The 17,899-nt window shown below is 38.1% G+C and overlaps 1 protein-coding gene across 1 annotated transcript; it reads left to right on the top strand.

Moving 5' to 3' along the window:
- Positions 1–4,868: 4,868 nt before the first annotated feature.
- On the top strand, positions 4,869–17,432 carry LOC139729476 (small COPII coat GTPase SAR1B-like). The gene is made up of 6 exons (XM_071640397.1): positions 4,869–4,994; positions 9,554–9,647; positions 11,001–11,120; positions 11,887–12,056; positions 12,741–12,872; positions 13,879–17,432. Exons 2-6 carry the CDS (start codon positions 9,590–9,592, stop codon positions 13,990–13,992), a joined length of 594 nt encoding a protein of 197 aa, XP_071496498.1. The 5' UTR covers positions 4,869–4,994; positions 9,554–9,589; the 3' UTR covers positions 13,993–17,432.
- The last annotated feature ends 467 nt before the right edge of the window (positions 17,433–17,899 follow it).

Raw genomic sequence — 17,899 nt, 5'->3', positions numbered from 1 at the left:
TTGGCAAGAATGAACATTTACAACGAGAGGGCATGAAAATGACGTGGCCTTATGATTTACAGTTCGTTTGATAGCAATCACTATCATTGTCATGTGCAAACGTTATAGGTGAGATAATGATGTAATGGCTTTACAAGTCTCCTTTGAGGTGAAAACGCGCGTGCACACACACACACACACACACGCACACACACAGTGTCTTTTTGTTTTTATTTCTGTTGGTATCATGCATATGAGATCTTTAAAAAATAACTAACTTGCATTTATTGCGTTAAATTAGTATTTTGTTCTGTTGTGGTAATCTAGTAACTTTGACTTTTTGAGAAAAGAGAGTTTTTCCTGAGGTTTAAAAAAAAAAAAAACATTTTTATCATGCCATTTGCATAAGATTGTTAGAATCTATTTGCGACCAAGACGTCTGAGTTTCGCGCAAAAGTTCATGATGGGAAACTTTCCTTTACGAAATCCGATTTTCGCATAATTATGAACAAACCGCGTTTGATTGTTCACTTTCAAATATCAAATTTTAGTGAAATTGAAACTGTTTGATCATTGATGATCTATAACTCCATTAAAGTCCACTAAAGCATGGCAATAGTGCAAGTGGAATTCCATACAAGTACAACTTCTTTCTTGTTTTCACAACTGATGTTTGTGTGTATAATGAATAGTTGTTAAATATATCAGCGCGCCAACACGACGATTCAACGTTTCCACTTCCATGCAGTGCAAAAGTAATACCGGGAACATGTACCCCTTATTTTCCCTATTAGCAACACCAATTATTCGCGATGCATGCCATTCGAATGCCATAATAACAGATTATGTCTGCCCCGTACAGACGTTCATTATGCAAAAGTGTATAACAGATGTGTATAGGCTGCATGCCTTATGGTCAATTACAGCACTTTATGCATGCAGCCATCACAGCAATTCATTAAATACATATATACGCGTGCATACACATAAACAGACACGCACATGCACACACACACACACACACACACACACACACACAAACATAATCACACACACACGTAGTATACATTAATACACATACACGCAAACATGCAGTTGCGAAAACAAAACCTATAAGTTGCACCTGTAAAATTTCACTTGCACCAATGCTACTATGCTTTTAGTGGACTTTAATGGACTTAGATCATCAATGAACAAAAAGTTACATTTTCTTAAAATTTGATATTTGAAAGTAAACAGTCAAGCGTGGTTTGTTTATAATTATGCAAAAAGTGGATTTCGTATTAAAAAAAAAATCATATTTTTCCCATCGTTGCGCCCAAAAGTCTTGGTCGCAAATGGATTTTTTAAGCAAATGCAGGATAAGAATGTTTTTGTTTTTTTAACCTCAGGAAAATCTCTCTCTCCCCAAAAGGCAAAGTTACGAGGTTATCACAATAGAACAAATGCAAGGAATGCAAGTTTGTTGTATTTTTTAAAGATCTCGTAGAATGCATGATGCATGCCAACAGAAATAAGTCCAAAGGACACGCTGTGTATATGTGTGTGTGTGTGTGTGTGTTAACCTTTATGTGTAAAGGAGACTTGCAAAGTCATTATATCATCATCTCAAACTAACGTTTGCACATTATGTATACTGATAATAAAATCACTATTTCGGGAACTATGTGAAAATATGATAGGCCTATTTCATATAACTCTCTCATTTAACGTCCGATTTCCCTATATATACTTTTCTGCCGTTTCCCCCCAAATTTCATTCATTGGGTTCAAGCCAAGATGAACGCGGTTTGGGAGTACGCATTATTTATTTATCATTGATGATTGATTGATTACTTTATTGTCCACACTGGAAATTCTGTGTAATCAAATACATCACAGCTTGGGGGTGTTTTTTTATATCCATTTGAATATGGACTCTCAGGTTACTATATAGTGTATGTAAATCAGCATACTATATGATATATAATGTGAGACGCATCCGTAAATATTTTGATCAGGAAAGCATGAAGACACGCATGTGTTACAAGCAAATTAGACTATTAACAGTCTGTTGTGCGGATTACCGGATTCACAGATAGTTAAGTTGCATCGGGTTCAAAACACACGTGCAAGATTGATTTGTAATCTCCCAAGATTTTCTCATGTTACACCACTTTTAAGGGAATTGCACTGGCTGCCCATTCGCCAAAGAATTGATTTCAATTAAGATATTGATGCTGGTTTATAAAGCTCTGGATGGTCAGGCCCCTAGTTATATCAGTGAATTATTGAACTTTAAATTTCAGACTCATTGTCATAATCTCCACAAAACAAAAGATAGATTGATATTGCAGATACCCCAAATCAAAACAACAGTTACCTTATGTGACCGATCATTTTCTTGTGCAGCCCCTAATAGATTGTGGAATAGATTACCATTAGACATTCGGAAATGTCAGACTTTAGACAGTTTTAAACCAAAAGTGAAAACTTTTTTTGTTTTAGCATGGGCCTATTTCTTTTTTTACTTCCCATGCAGCATTGTGCAACATAGGAATTTAAGAGCTCTTGAAGCGCAGTAGAATATAATATAGACATAGTTTCTGCGCTTATTATTATTATTATTATTATTATTATTATTATTATTATTATACGTCCCAGGCATATCGCAGAATACGACTAAATCTAACTCATGTTTACATACAATGATATTATCATAATTATACACCATGCATAACAACATAATTTACGATATAATATATTATGTATATAAATGTCGGTATAAATGCCAATTTATAACCCGAGATTTACAATTACTATACAATGAATATCGACATTTATCTTTTACAAATATTCGATTCAAATTATATTCATTAATATCCCTTCTTGCATCCTAAACACTATATTGCTTGCAAAATGGTAAAGCTGCGAATACTAAAACTACATTTATTATAGGGGGAGGGTGGGGCTGGTGTTGATTATTACAGTGCGGCGTTTGTGTTGTTGGAGTCATCAGCTATATATATATAGCCTTATTGTTTTAGGGGGAAGAATAATAGAAATGTCCGTTAAATCGTCTGCACGATGGAGAAATACTTTCCATCGTTACTTTCTTGAATAGAACAAACACCAGGTCTATAGAAAAAAAAAAAGTTCTGTGAACTTATAATAACCCTCATACGGAAGAGAAGGGTAAAATGTATAGAGGTATAACAGTCACTATATGTTGTCATGAATTGAATCGAGGATAATGTGCAATGATGTGTGTATAGACGTGTTTTTGACAACGTGTGCAGATGTGCGTGCATGGGATTTCATAATTTTGTCCGTCTGTCAGTCTGTCAGTGTGTCTGTCTGTTTATTGTTGTTCGATAAGAATAAAGTTATGCAACCCGGAAAAGAATTTTCCCACATACAGATTATATTGTAGGCTAAAAGCCACGTCATCCATATCAGTTATCCTGGTTTTTGTGTGTGGCAGTCAGAACTTCGAGCAGAAACACGTACAAACACTTAGAGGCATATATTCATCGATTCTCTTGGATAAAAGGGGGTTATAGTATGCCTTGTCTGTTTCTTAGGCACATTCATTGCAGGGAAAGGGGGTAAGCGGAAAAGCAATTTAGAGATGGTGAGTATATTCAGTAAACGTTCAATATAGAAAGTTATCATTGGTCAGATCACTCCATTATGAAATTGTCCTGCTTAGTATTTTCTTTTTTTTTATTTCGTTTGTTTACATATACACTGCAGTTCTTGTTTGTTTAGACCAGGGTGTTATGACTGCAATGCGTATTAATGTCAAGGCTTTATGGAAATTCTGCCACCCTCTTCGTTTTATTATACCCTAAAGAATCAATTTGAACACTATATGAACAATACTTTAATAAGAGGTCGACTTATGGCGCTGAGATCAAAAGAACAGGAGAAAACGTATTTTCCTATTAACTTTAAGCTCACTCTTCCCACTGGGTATGAACCAGCCTCGACAATGATAATTGTTACGCGAAATTATTTTTCATGTTATTTCTATTGTTTCGTCATTGTCAGGTTATGTTCTTTGAATCGTGGACAATTATCATATTGATTATCTTTAGCGTGAGTGACACGTGTCACAAAAATGATTGGGTTTGTTTAACTTGCAATATGTGATATAACGATATGAAAAGTTGAGCAGCAGCTTCTTTTACGCGAACAAATAATTTACCACTGACCATATAGTAGATCATTAAGTAATATATTGAATCGCCTATTAGTAAAGAGGGAAGTTGATCTCAGTGGGATAGACGAATTGGTATTCACAAACAAATCAAGAAGATTTTCCTGTCATTTTCAGACGGATACGGATTTAGGAGTCTTGTCGAAATTTGCTAAAATCGTATCCTGACCTGTTGGGTATGATTCAATCCGATCAAACACTGCGATCTCTTTTTACGTGCAGTTATAGTGTACTGCTATAGTATTTTCCGTTGTGACAGCTCTGGTTAATTGCGCAATACATTAACCAACGCCATAATGACTACCGTCTAAAACATAGGTGCGGCGCCATTTCTCACAGTTGAATGAACTTTGTGCCAATGGCTGCACTGGACAATTATCAGGCACACTGATTGGATAAGGCGTAAGTCTCCCTTCTCCTCTATACGTGTTATACTACTCATGTCCTATGTGCTAGATCAAGCCGAATTGGCTTAGTTTTTACTCGAGTAATGCATAAATTTATTGAAAATGAATACTTGTGTAATATTTTATTCCTCGTCTTCAAGAAAAAAGTTACGACATCAAAATAACTTGAACGGCGACAGTTCACACTTGTAGTCTGCCACAGGGAACTAAGGGCAAAATGGTCCAATGACATGTCATGTAATATAAATCGTCGGACTGGTGATGACGTCACCATCAACTGCATCCATATTGCTAGTTCCTGTCAAGTTGTGTACGTAGACGTAGACTAACGTGACGGTGTCCTGTGGATGAATGACGCAAAATTCTCCACCGAAGTAATTACTGGGTAATTACTGGGTTTTGAAATAGTAAGTCGTGTACTATAAACTGTAATGGATTTTCTGATTAATATTTAGGGAGAAAATACAGATTGAGATTAAGGCGCCGTGATCCTCATTTTTTGTTCGCCGGTCTTTTTTTCGCTCCGTCCGTGTTGTTTGGATGGAGATCGCATTCATTGGCATTGCATTGCACTCTGTTATCACGCAGTGCAGTGCAGTGCAGTGGTGGTGGTGACACTGTCACTGATGATGATGATTGTGGTGCTTGCCCTTCTTGGGCCTTGAGCCTTGATCTGATGTGAACTGTTTTGTAAATTTACTAAAAATTCAACTGTTCTTAACATGTTCGCAGTAACATGTGTTACGTATCTGATGATCAGCTGATGATGGGTGATGAACGTGAAATGCACTTACGCAGCGAAGCCAGTTCGGGAAACCCACTCACAAGGGGGGCCCCTCCTTATAAGTAACCCGTCCCCCTTATAAGTAACCCCCGGGGCACCCCTTATAAGGAGTCTCCACGCTTTTTTGCAATGCAACGCGAAAATGAAAGGACTGCGGCAATTCGCTTGATTATGTCCATAAAGCTTCACAAGTTTCCTAGTTACTCACGAAATTTGAGCAAAATCGGTTCGAGGCATCATATCTAAAATCATGGATTTAAATGCGATGTCAAACGACCCATGCGAATGCTGAAATGCGAGCGATTACTGGCGTGAGTGTCGCCAGGCGCGGCGGCGCGGCAATGCTTGAGTGCAGACGTGGCGACTGAGTACGAAAGTCTCCGTACTCGGTCGCCACGTCTGCACTCAAGCATTGCCGCGCCGACGCGCCTGGCGACACTCACGCCAGTAATCGCTCGCATTTCAGCATTCGCATGGGTCGTTTGACATCGCATTTAAATTCATGATTTTAGATATGATGCCTTGAACCGATTTTGCTCAAATTTCGTGAGTAACTAGGAAACTTGTGAAGCTTTATGGACATAATCAAGCGAATTGCCGCAGTCCTTTCATTTTCGCGTTGCATTGCAAAAAAGCGTGGAGACTCCTTATAAGGGGTGCCCCGGGGGTTACTTATAAAGGGGACGGGGTTACTTATAAGGGGGACGGGTTACTTATAAGGAGGGGCCCCCCTTGTGAGTGGGTTTCCCGAACTGAAGCGTCAGTCAGTGATCACTTCCTTTCCTGTATAATCCTGTAAGTTTAATGGCTGTAGAAATCCTAATTAACTTTAATAAAATTAGTTTTGTTTGTCAGAATAGTTTGCACAGCAGTCGACTGGAGTGTCAGTCATTTGGTTCTGTGGTTTGTCGGGCCTGTTTTTTATGCGGAGGATAAAATTAGATTTAACTAAGTTTACCCATCATAATGGCATCGTGCCTATTTTGTAGCGGTTAGCGCTATATATAGTATGAGTATGACCATGTGAATTTCAGTACCAAGTAGCGTGTAGCGCAAGCTACCCATTAAATGGCATAGCTAGCTAACTTGGATCTAGCAAATCAACTATAATGCCAATGGCTCAATGCCATCCAAAATTTGACCACCTGGCTCTGTAACGACTACGTTACAAATACAATGCATGTAAAAACTTCTGCTTTTGTAACGTTAGGGGGTTTCTACATGGTCGAACTTCGGTGTGGGTGCTGATAAATTTGATTGAAAAAAAGAACTGCCTTTAAAAATTTTTGCGTGTTTTGTATTTTGCGCAACCAGAAACTCAGATCTCTAGACCCTTCTAGCGCAAAAATAAAAGCACGCAAATATTTTTGCTTGACATGAAATGATGTTCCAGTAACTAGTTGATGTCTTGATTCCGTGGAATTAAAAACATGTGAAACTCATCTTATTCTTAGTAATAAATACCTGGCGGAGCGCAAATAAATTTGATAAGTTTTGCGTAAATATGCACTTTTACAGTAAATTTGGTGGTCTACAGGGCCAGGGCATGGGATTCCCATTATAGAGGGGTCTAGGACTAGAATAAGAACCCCAATTTTCGGCCGGCCTCCAATATCCGGACACATCCCACTTATCACAATGCAGCAAAGTCGACTGTCACAACACAAGCATATCACATCGTTTCACACACTAGCACACTCGTTCACCACAGGAAAGTGCCTGAGTCACCTCCAAAAATCCGTCTAAAATCCCAAATTTTGCCGTCAAAAGCATGGAATCGCTGCAACTTTTCCAAAGTGCGCGCGAATTAGGTCCCGTGTGAAGAATCGGGGTTGCCGAAAAAGCGCTAAAAATTGAAAAATTACGCCGTTCCGTTGCGAGATTTTTCGGTTATCGCAAGCTCAGAGTGTGATGGTATCCTCAAAAACACAAAAGAAAAACAAAATCTCCGTACGTGCCACTGCAGTGAATAAATGTACAGGGGCTGAATGCAAGTGCACAGTCCCCAAAATTCAGACACGAACGGGCGCCGCAACATCCCCCATGCGACCTTGCGCCAACAATGTATGGCGCGCGCGGATTTTTCAGCTGCCTTGTATGCGTATTGACATTGCGCGCGTGTCCGAATTTTGGAGACGCTGTCCGAATTTTGGGGAATTGACAAGGTGATGATATTTGGGGTTTTTGTGAAATTTTATGATCTGTTTAACAAAATAAATATTGGGAAAAATTAGGTTGATATATTTATCATACATTATTATAGATATAATTTTGGAGAGTATTATTTGAGTTGAATAAATATTGCAATAAAGCTTAAGTGTCCGAAAATTGGGGCTCTTACTCTATCTAGATTGTCAGTAGAATCTAGAATTGGTCTATGGCTACTCATCTCGTTTACCGGCTGCAGGCTCTTTTATCCAAACACTTAGAGTAAACCCAGAACATGAAACATGAAACATTATTACCTTAGGCTACACTGTAAAAATAGACACTCTAGAAACTCTATATAGTATAGGCTCGCACTATAGACATGCTTTGGTAGAACTCTGACCTGAGTGGTAGATATGCATTGCACAACAATATTAACGTAACTAAATGAAAACCAGGGAATGGGACAGAAACTGCTTTGATCTAGCATCAAAACAAGTAGTAACAGTATCTATTCTAGTGATGCATTTATGTTATTCTTGATGCTTGTCAAATTTTTTAGATTTGACAGTCGTGTCGCAAATAACCATGGGAACTGCTTTTCATTTAGTGTACACCTGTTGATTAATATTTAACACATTGTCTACACATCATCTTCTAAATCTCAATCCCATTCTACGACAGTGCTGCTGCTGTTCACACAGTACAGTGCACATTGAAATTTGTTGGTGTAGTGTAATTTATGACAGATAAAACAAGAGTTTGGATAAAACAAACTGAATATGCTGGACACGTCGACCTCATAAATGGTATTCCCGGGGGTGGATACTATGTGATGACACTGCCATCTCAAAAGTTCTGCACACTTTCGTGCATGAAATACAGCCCTACCAAGTCTTATACTGTACGAGCTGAAATTTTCGCGAATTGCTACTTGAAGGACATTTTCACGTGTTGTTAATTTTGTGGTTCCGAGGGTCTAACTGAACTTACGTATTTGCACATTGTTATTTTTGCGTGTTGTTATTTTTGCGGTTCAAAGGCGATTCACGAAATTCACGAAAATAAAACCACTGAAAATTTCAGCTTGTACAGTACATCAGGCATGAGACTCGTGCCTCATTGGCCATTCTCACACTCAACACGCCAGACAAGATTTTTTACATGTCTCACAAAAACGGCAACATAAAACAAAGATTTATGATGGCCTAGTCAGGGACAATTTTCCTTTATATCGGAAGAAGTCAGAATACTGTATTACATTCTGTATGCACCAGATCACACAATTTACAGCTGAAATTGCTGTGTTAGCCAACACCACACAAATGTATGTTATCAGGAGAATGGGTGTGAGGATCGGAAAAATGAAGGATCGGATCAATGAAGGATCAGAGAAATATAAAGCACTGTCTTTTTCAAGTTCTTTCACATGAGTCAATGCCAGAACTTGATTGATAACCTATGTCGGTTTAGGATCACACAGTCCATGATGGCAGCATCTCCATTGTAATCATCCCCTCGATTGTGTAAGTGAAAGTATTGATCATTGGTGTTCCGTCAAGCAACTGAGCCTGATATGCAGTTGTATTGAGAATACAGCAGCATGTGTGGTCATGATGTTCAGATACGGTTCAGTCTGTGAGGAAGGTTGCAGAAGGTTGGGAAGAGGGAAGGGAGAAACTCGGGTGATATCATTTGGCTGTTGTACAACCATACACAAGTTGGTTGAAAAAAACAACAGACAAACACTGAAGCAGTGCCTTCACATTCTGCATTTAGAAATTATGAATTTGCTCAATATTGCCTATTAAAGGTATCGCCTCAAGCTTTAAGTTACTCCAGTATACAGTAGTATCTTCGGAAATACATATCTTGTTGTGGTGGTCAGACAGTGTGACATATTCCTTGACTTGGTGATTTGATGAAAGAGGTCATTTTCCTATGTTAATAGACTCCTTGGATTAATGCTTTATGAACGCTAGCATGATATTGTTTTTCTAATGTTGAGAACTGATATTTCTATTCATTTTACAGGATTTCCAGAGGTCTGTAAATAGATATTCACAGAAGATGAGTTATATATGGAACTATATTGTCGACACCTTCACATCACTGCTCACAAGTTTAGGTAAGGAGAGACTGTTGGAGTTTTAGTAAAGTACCGTACTATGAAAGCTGTTACTTTTGCAGATTTGGTGAATCACTGTTGAGCTGCAAATTCAGCAACACACAAAAATATCGCCATCTGATGTACCAGCAGAGTGAATGGACAGGCATTTGTGTACTGCTATGATAGCCTCCGTGTCAAAATGTCAACCTTGTGCAAAAATGGCTATGACCTCCTTGTTCTAGGAAAAGGACAGCCTATTACATTATTAAGTAATGTTAGAATTTCAGTGTTTGTTTCAGTGTTTCTTATTTTGTGCATACATGAACATTACTTCTTCTGGCAGACTTGTTGACAAATTTGGCTGAATGGTGAGGTCCTCAAGCTAATTACTATTTAAATAACTGATCTTAGTTGCTAGGTTAAAGTTGCAATCATCCAGCTTTTGCTTCTCTTATGCATGTAGCTTGTAATAGGCATTTTGTTTTGTGAACAGTTGAAAGTGTTGGAATGTCTATCATCATCATGTCCTACTTTTAACCATGGACATGAAACCTTGTTTTGGTTTAGGAATACAACACATACTGTTTACTGGAAAGATTAATTCTGCTGTTCAGGTACTGCAGTATTTGCTGTAATTTGTTCAAAAGAAGTTAAAGAGCAACATTTATTGATAAAAAAATTGTGAGGTTTTATGATCATCCCTATCCTACTGAAGTCCAGTGATGATGCTGAGTAAACATTACAGAACTTGCTCATAATTTTTATGTGCATATGTTGCAGTCATATGCTGGTATAAGTTTCTTTTCAGCAGAAATACTGTGTAGAATAACACTTGGTTAGAAGTCTGCTTCAAAATCATTTTTCTTTCAATTTCATTTTCGCTGGAACTTTAAACTGAACTTTGTGTGATACAAGTATACCATGCATCTTTTTTTTCCTTTTTTTTTGCCCCCCTCCCCCCCCCCCCCCCCCCCCCCCCCCGGAAAATATTTGTTTAGACGACACAGTAAAGAGTTGATAATTTTGGGAGGAATTATATGTTACTGGTCTAAATGTATCTGCTCCATTTACTGTGGGTATGAAGTTATGTGTTAATGTTGAACTATACATACCCTTAAAAGATATATCTATATACTGACAATCCAGAAGGTTGCATGAATCAGAGGAGGAAAAAAATTTACTGAAAAAAGGAGACAGAACCAATTGAAATAAAGATAATGTGTGATTTTGTGCCAAGCCTTGTAACCTTTGTTATGGAGAAATTACCACAGACCCAATGGGTATTTGCTGCATGTCATATTCTCGTCTCTGTCCATCGTGTCATATCATCAACATTGAGAAATTTCTACACTTTTTCACCATCAATGACAGGACTATGGGGCAAATCAGGCAGACTAGTGTTTCTCGGTCTAGACAACGCCGGCAAGACGACCCTACTATCAGTCCTGAAAGATGACAGAATGGCTCAGCATGTCCCCACATTACATCCAAGTAAGTCAATTATTGATGAAAATCAACTCGTCTTTCTTTGGTATATATCAGTGTGTTGTATAATAAAGGGAGAGGCAAGGGTGGATAAAACTCTGAAGAGATTGCTGTTTAATGAATTTGTGCAGATTTGGCTCTGTCTTGTACTAGCTTGACTGTCCCTCTTGGCAAAAATTTGTTGAATATCAATCTCGCATGGAATTCCATTCACCCTTCTTTCATATAAGGATATATCAAAGATCTCCCGACTCCCTTTTATTTTGTATTTGTGAACAATCTCCCTCAAGTACCGACTAGTTCTGAGGCGCTGATACTGTTTGGAATGCAAGTGTCACTCTGCCTTGTGTAACCATCCCTCTGTTGTGTCCTGAAGAGATTATGCTTGAATTAGCACAAATAATGTGCCCATTCTCAATGGCTTTAAAAGAAACTACATGATGTTTTGTGCCTTAGATAATCTGTCTTTTCCATGCTATTCTTTAATTTTGCTTTGAATGTGTGAACATGGTAGAGATGATCGGATTAGAAGCTGTCTGCCGCTGAGCTGTGTCTGATGTTTGAATGTCGAAACTAAAAGTTTGAATGTTCTGGTTTTAAGCCGCATCCAGTCGAAGCCATGCAGCTTTGAAATCACAATGTATTTGGCTTGCAGCATTTAACCAAACAGAATCTTTCGTATGGACTCCAATTTTTGTATTCTTTGAATACTTTCAGATTTGATTACATGTATTTTATGTTAATGTTGTCAATGTTAACATTCCACCCACAGCATCAGAAGAGTTGAGGATCGATGGGGTCACATTCACAACCTTTGACCTTGGTGGTCACTTACAAGCCAGGAAGGTGTGGAAGAAGTATCTGCCCGCCGTGGAGGGCATCGTGTTCCTTGTGGATGCTGCAGAGAGGGAGAGGTTTGCAGAGGCAAAGACAGAGTTAGATGTAAGTGTTGTGTGATCCTTCCAGAGGAGCCTAACTAAAACATGAGGTTGCCAAAATTACTTTCAGAACAGTTCAGAACTTTAAAAATGTTTCCTCGGGAAAGTGTGCAAGGTTTGAGCATGCTCACACAGAAGGATTTGCAGTCACATATGAAAAGTTTTTGCCCTATTGAAGTGCATGTAATACACAATTATTTCCCTGATTGCTCTATGGAATCTTCCTGATTTGGATGTAGTAATGTTGGCAGCCCTGGTGTAGAGGAATACTTAGTACAGACATAGACAGTCTCTTAGGGAAATTGAACCCAAATGTATAAAATGTGCATTGTGTAAATGCAGCAGTACTAGTGGAACACATGGTAAAAGTTTGAAAAAAAAATTGGACAATCATTTGAAACAAAAGTCATGTATTTGTACAGTTTTGGTGCAGTTATTGCTGGATGTGGTGAAGAGTATGATGATTAGATTTCTAATTGATTTCACTGCTGCCAAAACAGGTTCCAGTATTCATGCCTCTACCACAAATCGTTGCTGGAGGCATTATTGATTTTTGATGTGTGTGCGTGTAATGATGATGATGAAAAATTGGTGAATGATTGTGATGCTTTATTAATCCATTATTCATTGTGTCCCATGTGTTTCATCCTCTGATCTTGCTTCCAACGTGTCTGTCTGTTGTGTGCAGAGTTTAATGACAGACGAGATGGTGGCTAACGCACCCATCCTGGTGCTCGGAAATAAAATTGACTTACCAGGAGCAGCTAGTGAGGAGGAGCTAAGGTATCAGATGGGTCTCACAGGCCAGACAACTGGAAAGGTAAAATTGAGTCATTCGCCCACAAACTTGCCGCCATGGATTTGACAAATATTCTATCCTCTGCATAATGTGATGAACAATTTGACACCAAATGATAATAGCCTTGTCAGGGATAAGTCTTTCATATCATGTGTTCATCAGAGTCAAGCTAAGGAAAGAAATATGTAGGCATTTATCTCTTCTGATGATAATAAGAAGTACTGGAATGTTTTGGGGTTTGTTGTTGTTGTTTTGGTTTTTTTCTCAGTCCTCGTCATGTGATGTTGCCAGAGGCATCTTGTTCGTAAGTTTTCTACTTATAAAGTTCTTTGAGACTTAAGAGGAAATGGAAACCCAAATATAGATTTGGTTTGAGTGAAAGCAGCAATATTAGTGGAATGCATTAGCGAAAGTTTGAGGAAACTTGGACAGTTGATTCAAAAGTTAAGGTGTCGTCACCACTGGATAAGGAGACTGCAACACTTCATGACGTCGGTATGGACAACAGAATAAAGAAATGTAAACGAAATTCAACAAATTTTTCACTTTTCTACCATAGTGAGAGAGAGCACTTGACTCACACAAAAAGCTGGAAGAATATTACCCTTGACATTTGTAGTAACAATTCAATGGAATGTGTGCTTTTCATGAAAAATTAAATTTTGTGAAATTCTCTGTATATTTTCCTTATATTGTTGTCCACAATGATGTCAACGTTTATTTGACGAAAATTGCTTTTGAAATGGCTGAGATATCCAAAACGATTGTAACATAGTGTGGGACCCACATTTTATTATGATTGCTTTGTTTTGCTTTGTTTTTGGATGTTTCAGTCATTCCAACCCAATTTTGACCAAATAAACTGTGAATTCCTCTTAAAATGGTATGCTCTGTACTATTTCATAAGTGTTTTCTTGGTATCTCGCAAAAAGTTAAAAGCCTAATTCTCGTCTCCACCAATACTGTACCATCCCTTTAACTTGAGATTTGTAGTTTTATCACATTGCCATTGTTCTTGTCATCCTAGGGGAAGGTTCCGCAGAGAGAGCTTCCAGGCCGTCCCCTGGAACTCTTCATGTGCAGCGTCCTGAAGAAGCAAGGCTACGGAGAGGGCTTCAGGTGGCTAGGACAGTACCTCTAAGCCACTAGGGTGCTGTTTCGGCGGCAACGGCAAACAGCAGCAACACCGAGAAAAAAAAATAGACAAATTGTGGACACGAATAGTATTTAAGAGGGAATACTGAACGTTTCATTCCGAGGTTCCAAATGCAAGATCGTCAAGGGCTGGCGAAAGGAAGGCCGAGTGCGCAAGCCATTTAGAAACGTGATAGTCGAGGGTAGACGGAGATGTGCTTGTGGCCAGCTGCCTTGCTGCTCCAGATGAGTTCGCTCCAAACGGTTTGTGTGACCTTGCAGATGCCATGCCAATATCTTCAAAGTAAAACCCATTAAGAGATTCCCGAAAGGAGAGAGTGAGGGAGAGAAAGAGAGAGAGTGAGAGTAAAACTTGCCTTGTTGATATTGGCAGAGCTAGTGAGGGGTGTTCTACGAGATAATGTCTTAATGTCAATGAAACTGTATTGTAAGCATTACTATAGCCCCCCGTTGTAAATGTGGGGCATGGAATCACATAGCCGATGATGGGATGAAAATTTTGCTGAGATTCTGGTGGGTAATCTTTGACAGACACTTGAGGAGCCATGTGGATGGCTTTTTGACAGTTCATAGCTCGGTGGAATCATTGCGAAATTTTCAGCTCTTCACACAGGGTTGTTTGATACATGCTAGGATTCATATCATCAGCTACGTAGAAATGACTTTCGAAACCAGTAGCCCATGTTTTACCAGGCTAACTTTCGAAGTATACTTCAGAGAAATGGCAAAATTACAGATTTGAATAAAAATAACATTTGTGTAAATTTGTGAGATACGCTGCATCACTTTTGTCAGAACAGAGAGCTCATGTGGCATCATGCTGGGGTATTCATAAACCACAACTGCACGGCATCAAAATGGGGACTGTTTAGGGCCAGAACCAAAGTAGGATGTATCAAAATTCATTGCGCTTTTGTCCATGATTTGCCGTAGAAGTAATCTTACGTGAGCTGTGTGAAATATTCTGGACACCACATGAGCTGTGTGAAATATTCTGGACACCACTTCCAATGAAGTGGGGAGGCCCATCAGTCAGAACTAAGACTTGAAATATGTGCATGTGTGATACAGACTTTCCAGACATGCTTTAAAATTATATAAGAATCTGTGAACGTGTTTGGAATAAGGGTTCTTCGTACCACACGGATAGCTTTATTTTACAATGGGCGAAATACTGTTGGTGGATGTGCAGTGTAAGTTATTCGGGATGAGCATGGTAAAAGAAAAAAAAAAGAAAGTCTCTCTTCGATCTCTTATCCTGAGAATTATGTTTCAGCAAATTTCAAAGTAAGTAGGTAATGCTGTATAAATATCACATGTGTATATGGTATGTTTTATACTTTAATACCGATGCTGGACTGTTCACTTTGAATTTGCAATCATACTCATGTCTGTAAATGAAAGCAGTTTAGGCCATCGCATGTGGAAATGCATGATTACATCTGGCAGCATCAAAGCAATCAATTTCTGTGTCATCTTATTTTTCCTCAAATATTGCATTACAACCTAGTAAATCAATTCTTAGCAAGAGAGTTGCTCCTATTCTGTCAGTACACCACCTGTCCTGAGCTTAATATCAAATTCAATTAAGTTTTTGTTTGTTGTAGACTCTAAAGACATTATGCAAATACTTCAAATTCATGTTGTAACTTGTTCAATCTGCACATGCTTATTACAGAATCAATGTTTCCTGCAGCGGCATTGATTATTAGAATGCTTGTGTTGCTTTGTCCGGCCTAGAAGGAATCAGAAAATTTAACACTTAAACAGTTCTGCTCACATTGGAATGTTAAATGAAATATGCTGTAATGAGCACAAAGATATGTAATGTGAATGTCATGTTGTGAATCCGTACAAGTTTGCTCTGCTGCTCTAGATCTTGAGAGGGAAAAAAAAAACATTTAGACAAGGTGAAAATATTAAATGTGCTGTCAAATGTATCGAGTTCAGCAAGCTTGACATGTAGATCAATGGAATTTATGACACAACACTCCATAATTGAATCAGAACACGTCAGACCTCAAAAGGAGTCAAGAGGTTGTGGCAAGATATGTTTTTACTGGTGTATTCATGTTTCTGTGTGGAAGCAGTCCATTTTTCACAAGAGGAAACCCAGTATTGCATTCGTGCTGCTAGGAACATGGAATATTAATGAAATTACTGGAAGATTCATAGGTACTCGCAACTGCTTGAGTGAGTGTGATAGCTTTGAAAGTCTAGACCTATCTAACTTAACATTGTTCAGGGATAACACAAATGAAACCAGGTGACGTGGTAAAATGTTGGTATGCACAGGTAATCCTTCCATGAATAGGAGTGATTTAACTCCAGTCACAAGTGTTGCGAGATTTTTCAATGAATTCACCTTTCTTGTGTAGTAGCTTGTCATGACATTATGGTTTTAGGCTCTTTCATTTGACAACTGATCTTTATGCAAGTGAAGATGCATCTGCATAGGTTGTAATCAAAATTTCAATATATTGAAAGAGTATAATCAATACAGTGGAGCCAGACTTTCCCGATGAAGATGTTATTCTATTCTTGTCTTCATTGCAGTTGAGATTGATGGTTTAAATTAACGATGTATGCAGGCCACATATGATTCAGTGTTTGCAAACATGTGAATTCCCATTTGATTTTTTTTCTTTTCTTTTCGTAAATAGTTTGTTAGAATTAGTGAGAGAGAAAAAAAATAAGCTTGCCAACTATTGAAGAAGAAGATATGGCAAATGTCATTACAAGTGCAGTGGATGATTTCACTCTGGCAAACAAACCCTCTTTTGGTGTTGCTTTTGTGTATGAGCACCTTTCACTATTGTAGGGGTTTCTCTTTGCTTTTTAAATTCTATGAATTAGCTGCAGATTTAATAGATTTTATTTTGTAGGTTTTGAAGTGACATGTTTCATATTTTGGGACGGCTCAACAAGAAAACACAAGGAATAAACATGGCGAGTTGTTTGAGAACAGTATCACCCAATTCAAGCAACCGCAGAGAAAAGTATTGCTGTAATCATGCCGAGTTTCTATTTGTGATAATGCTAATGTCATCCAATGCCGAGTTTGACTCTTAATATGTTAACCTATATTTTGTTATTTTCCTCCCTTTTATTTTCTTGGAGGATGAGTAAAGATGTCATTTGCAAAAATCTTACGATTTATAAACTCATTACCACATGTATTGTTTTATTATTACCATATATTAATTAAGTACCAATAAAGAGAGGACATTTTCAAGAAATTATGAAACTGATATGAACGATTGATTCCCTTGCATGTTGTTCAGCAGATTACGACTGAGACCATGTCAATGTATATCAAGTTTTCTTTCTTTCTTTTTCTTTTTCTGGAAAGTCAGTTTTTATGTCACTTGTACCAAAAAACAAAATAAGGATCTGAAAGAATAGCGGCATACACTGTTCTAAGGTTTCCTTTTGCGATGCGTGACTAAATTGCAGCAAGGATGACTTTGGCTTTGATTGAAAATCAATCCAAACTCCTTGCTTGGTCTTATTTTCTCCATTCAATGCCTCTACATGGTTCCTTGTAAAGCTGTATCATAAATAATATGTACAGTGTAAATGTATCTGTAAGTGTTGCAAGCAAAAGAAGCACACATAATGAAACAGTAGACCTTGTGCATTGCTCTAGTGGGGATCTTAGTACAGTGTATTCAACTCTGGCAGGATTCTTTTAACAACAGAGCAAATCATGCACATTTCACTTTTTCTCTGCATGCAACAGTTTCCAATGCTAGAGAAGCTACAGTCAATGTCATACCTACAGTCAACACTAACTTGATTATAATCACTCAAGTCATACATGTGGTAAATTCTCAGTCCAAAATACAAACCATTTATTAAATTATTAAAAAATGGATGATTTTCAGAATTCT

This window comes from Diadema antillarum, unplaced genomic scaffold (assembly GCF_040938485.1).
Source record: "Diadema antillarum isolate AM-2024a unplaced genomic scaffold, OU_Dant_1.0 seq00000243_RagTag, whole genome shotgun sequence".
Lineage (NCBI taxonomy): Eukaryota > Metazoa > Echinodermata > Echinoidea > Diadematoida > Diadematidae > Diadema > Diadema antillarum.
The sequence above is the reverse complement of the archived record's forward strand: the minus strand, read 5'-3'. Positions and strand labels throughout refer to the sequence as shown.

Bases quoted from the DNA above. Each gene is read 5' to 3' on its own strand.
- LOC139729476 (XM_071640397.1), top strand. From the start codon at position 9,590: ATGAGTTATATATGGAACTATATTGTCGACACCTTCACATCACTGCTC. The intron at 9,648-11,000 runs GTAAGGAGAGAC...CATCAATGACAG, and splicing joins ATCACTGCTCACAAGTTTAG to GACTATGGGGCAAATCAGGC. The intron at 12,873-13,878 runs GTAAAATTGAGT...TTGTCATCCTAG, and splicing joins CAGGCCAGACAACTGGAAAG to GGGAAGGTTCCGCAGAGAGA.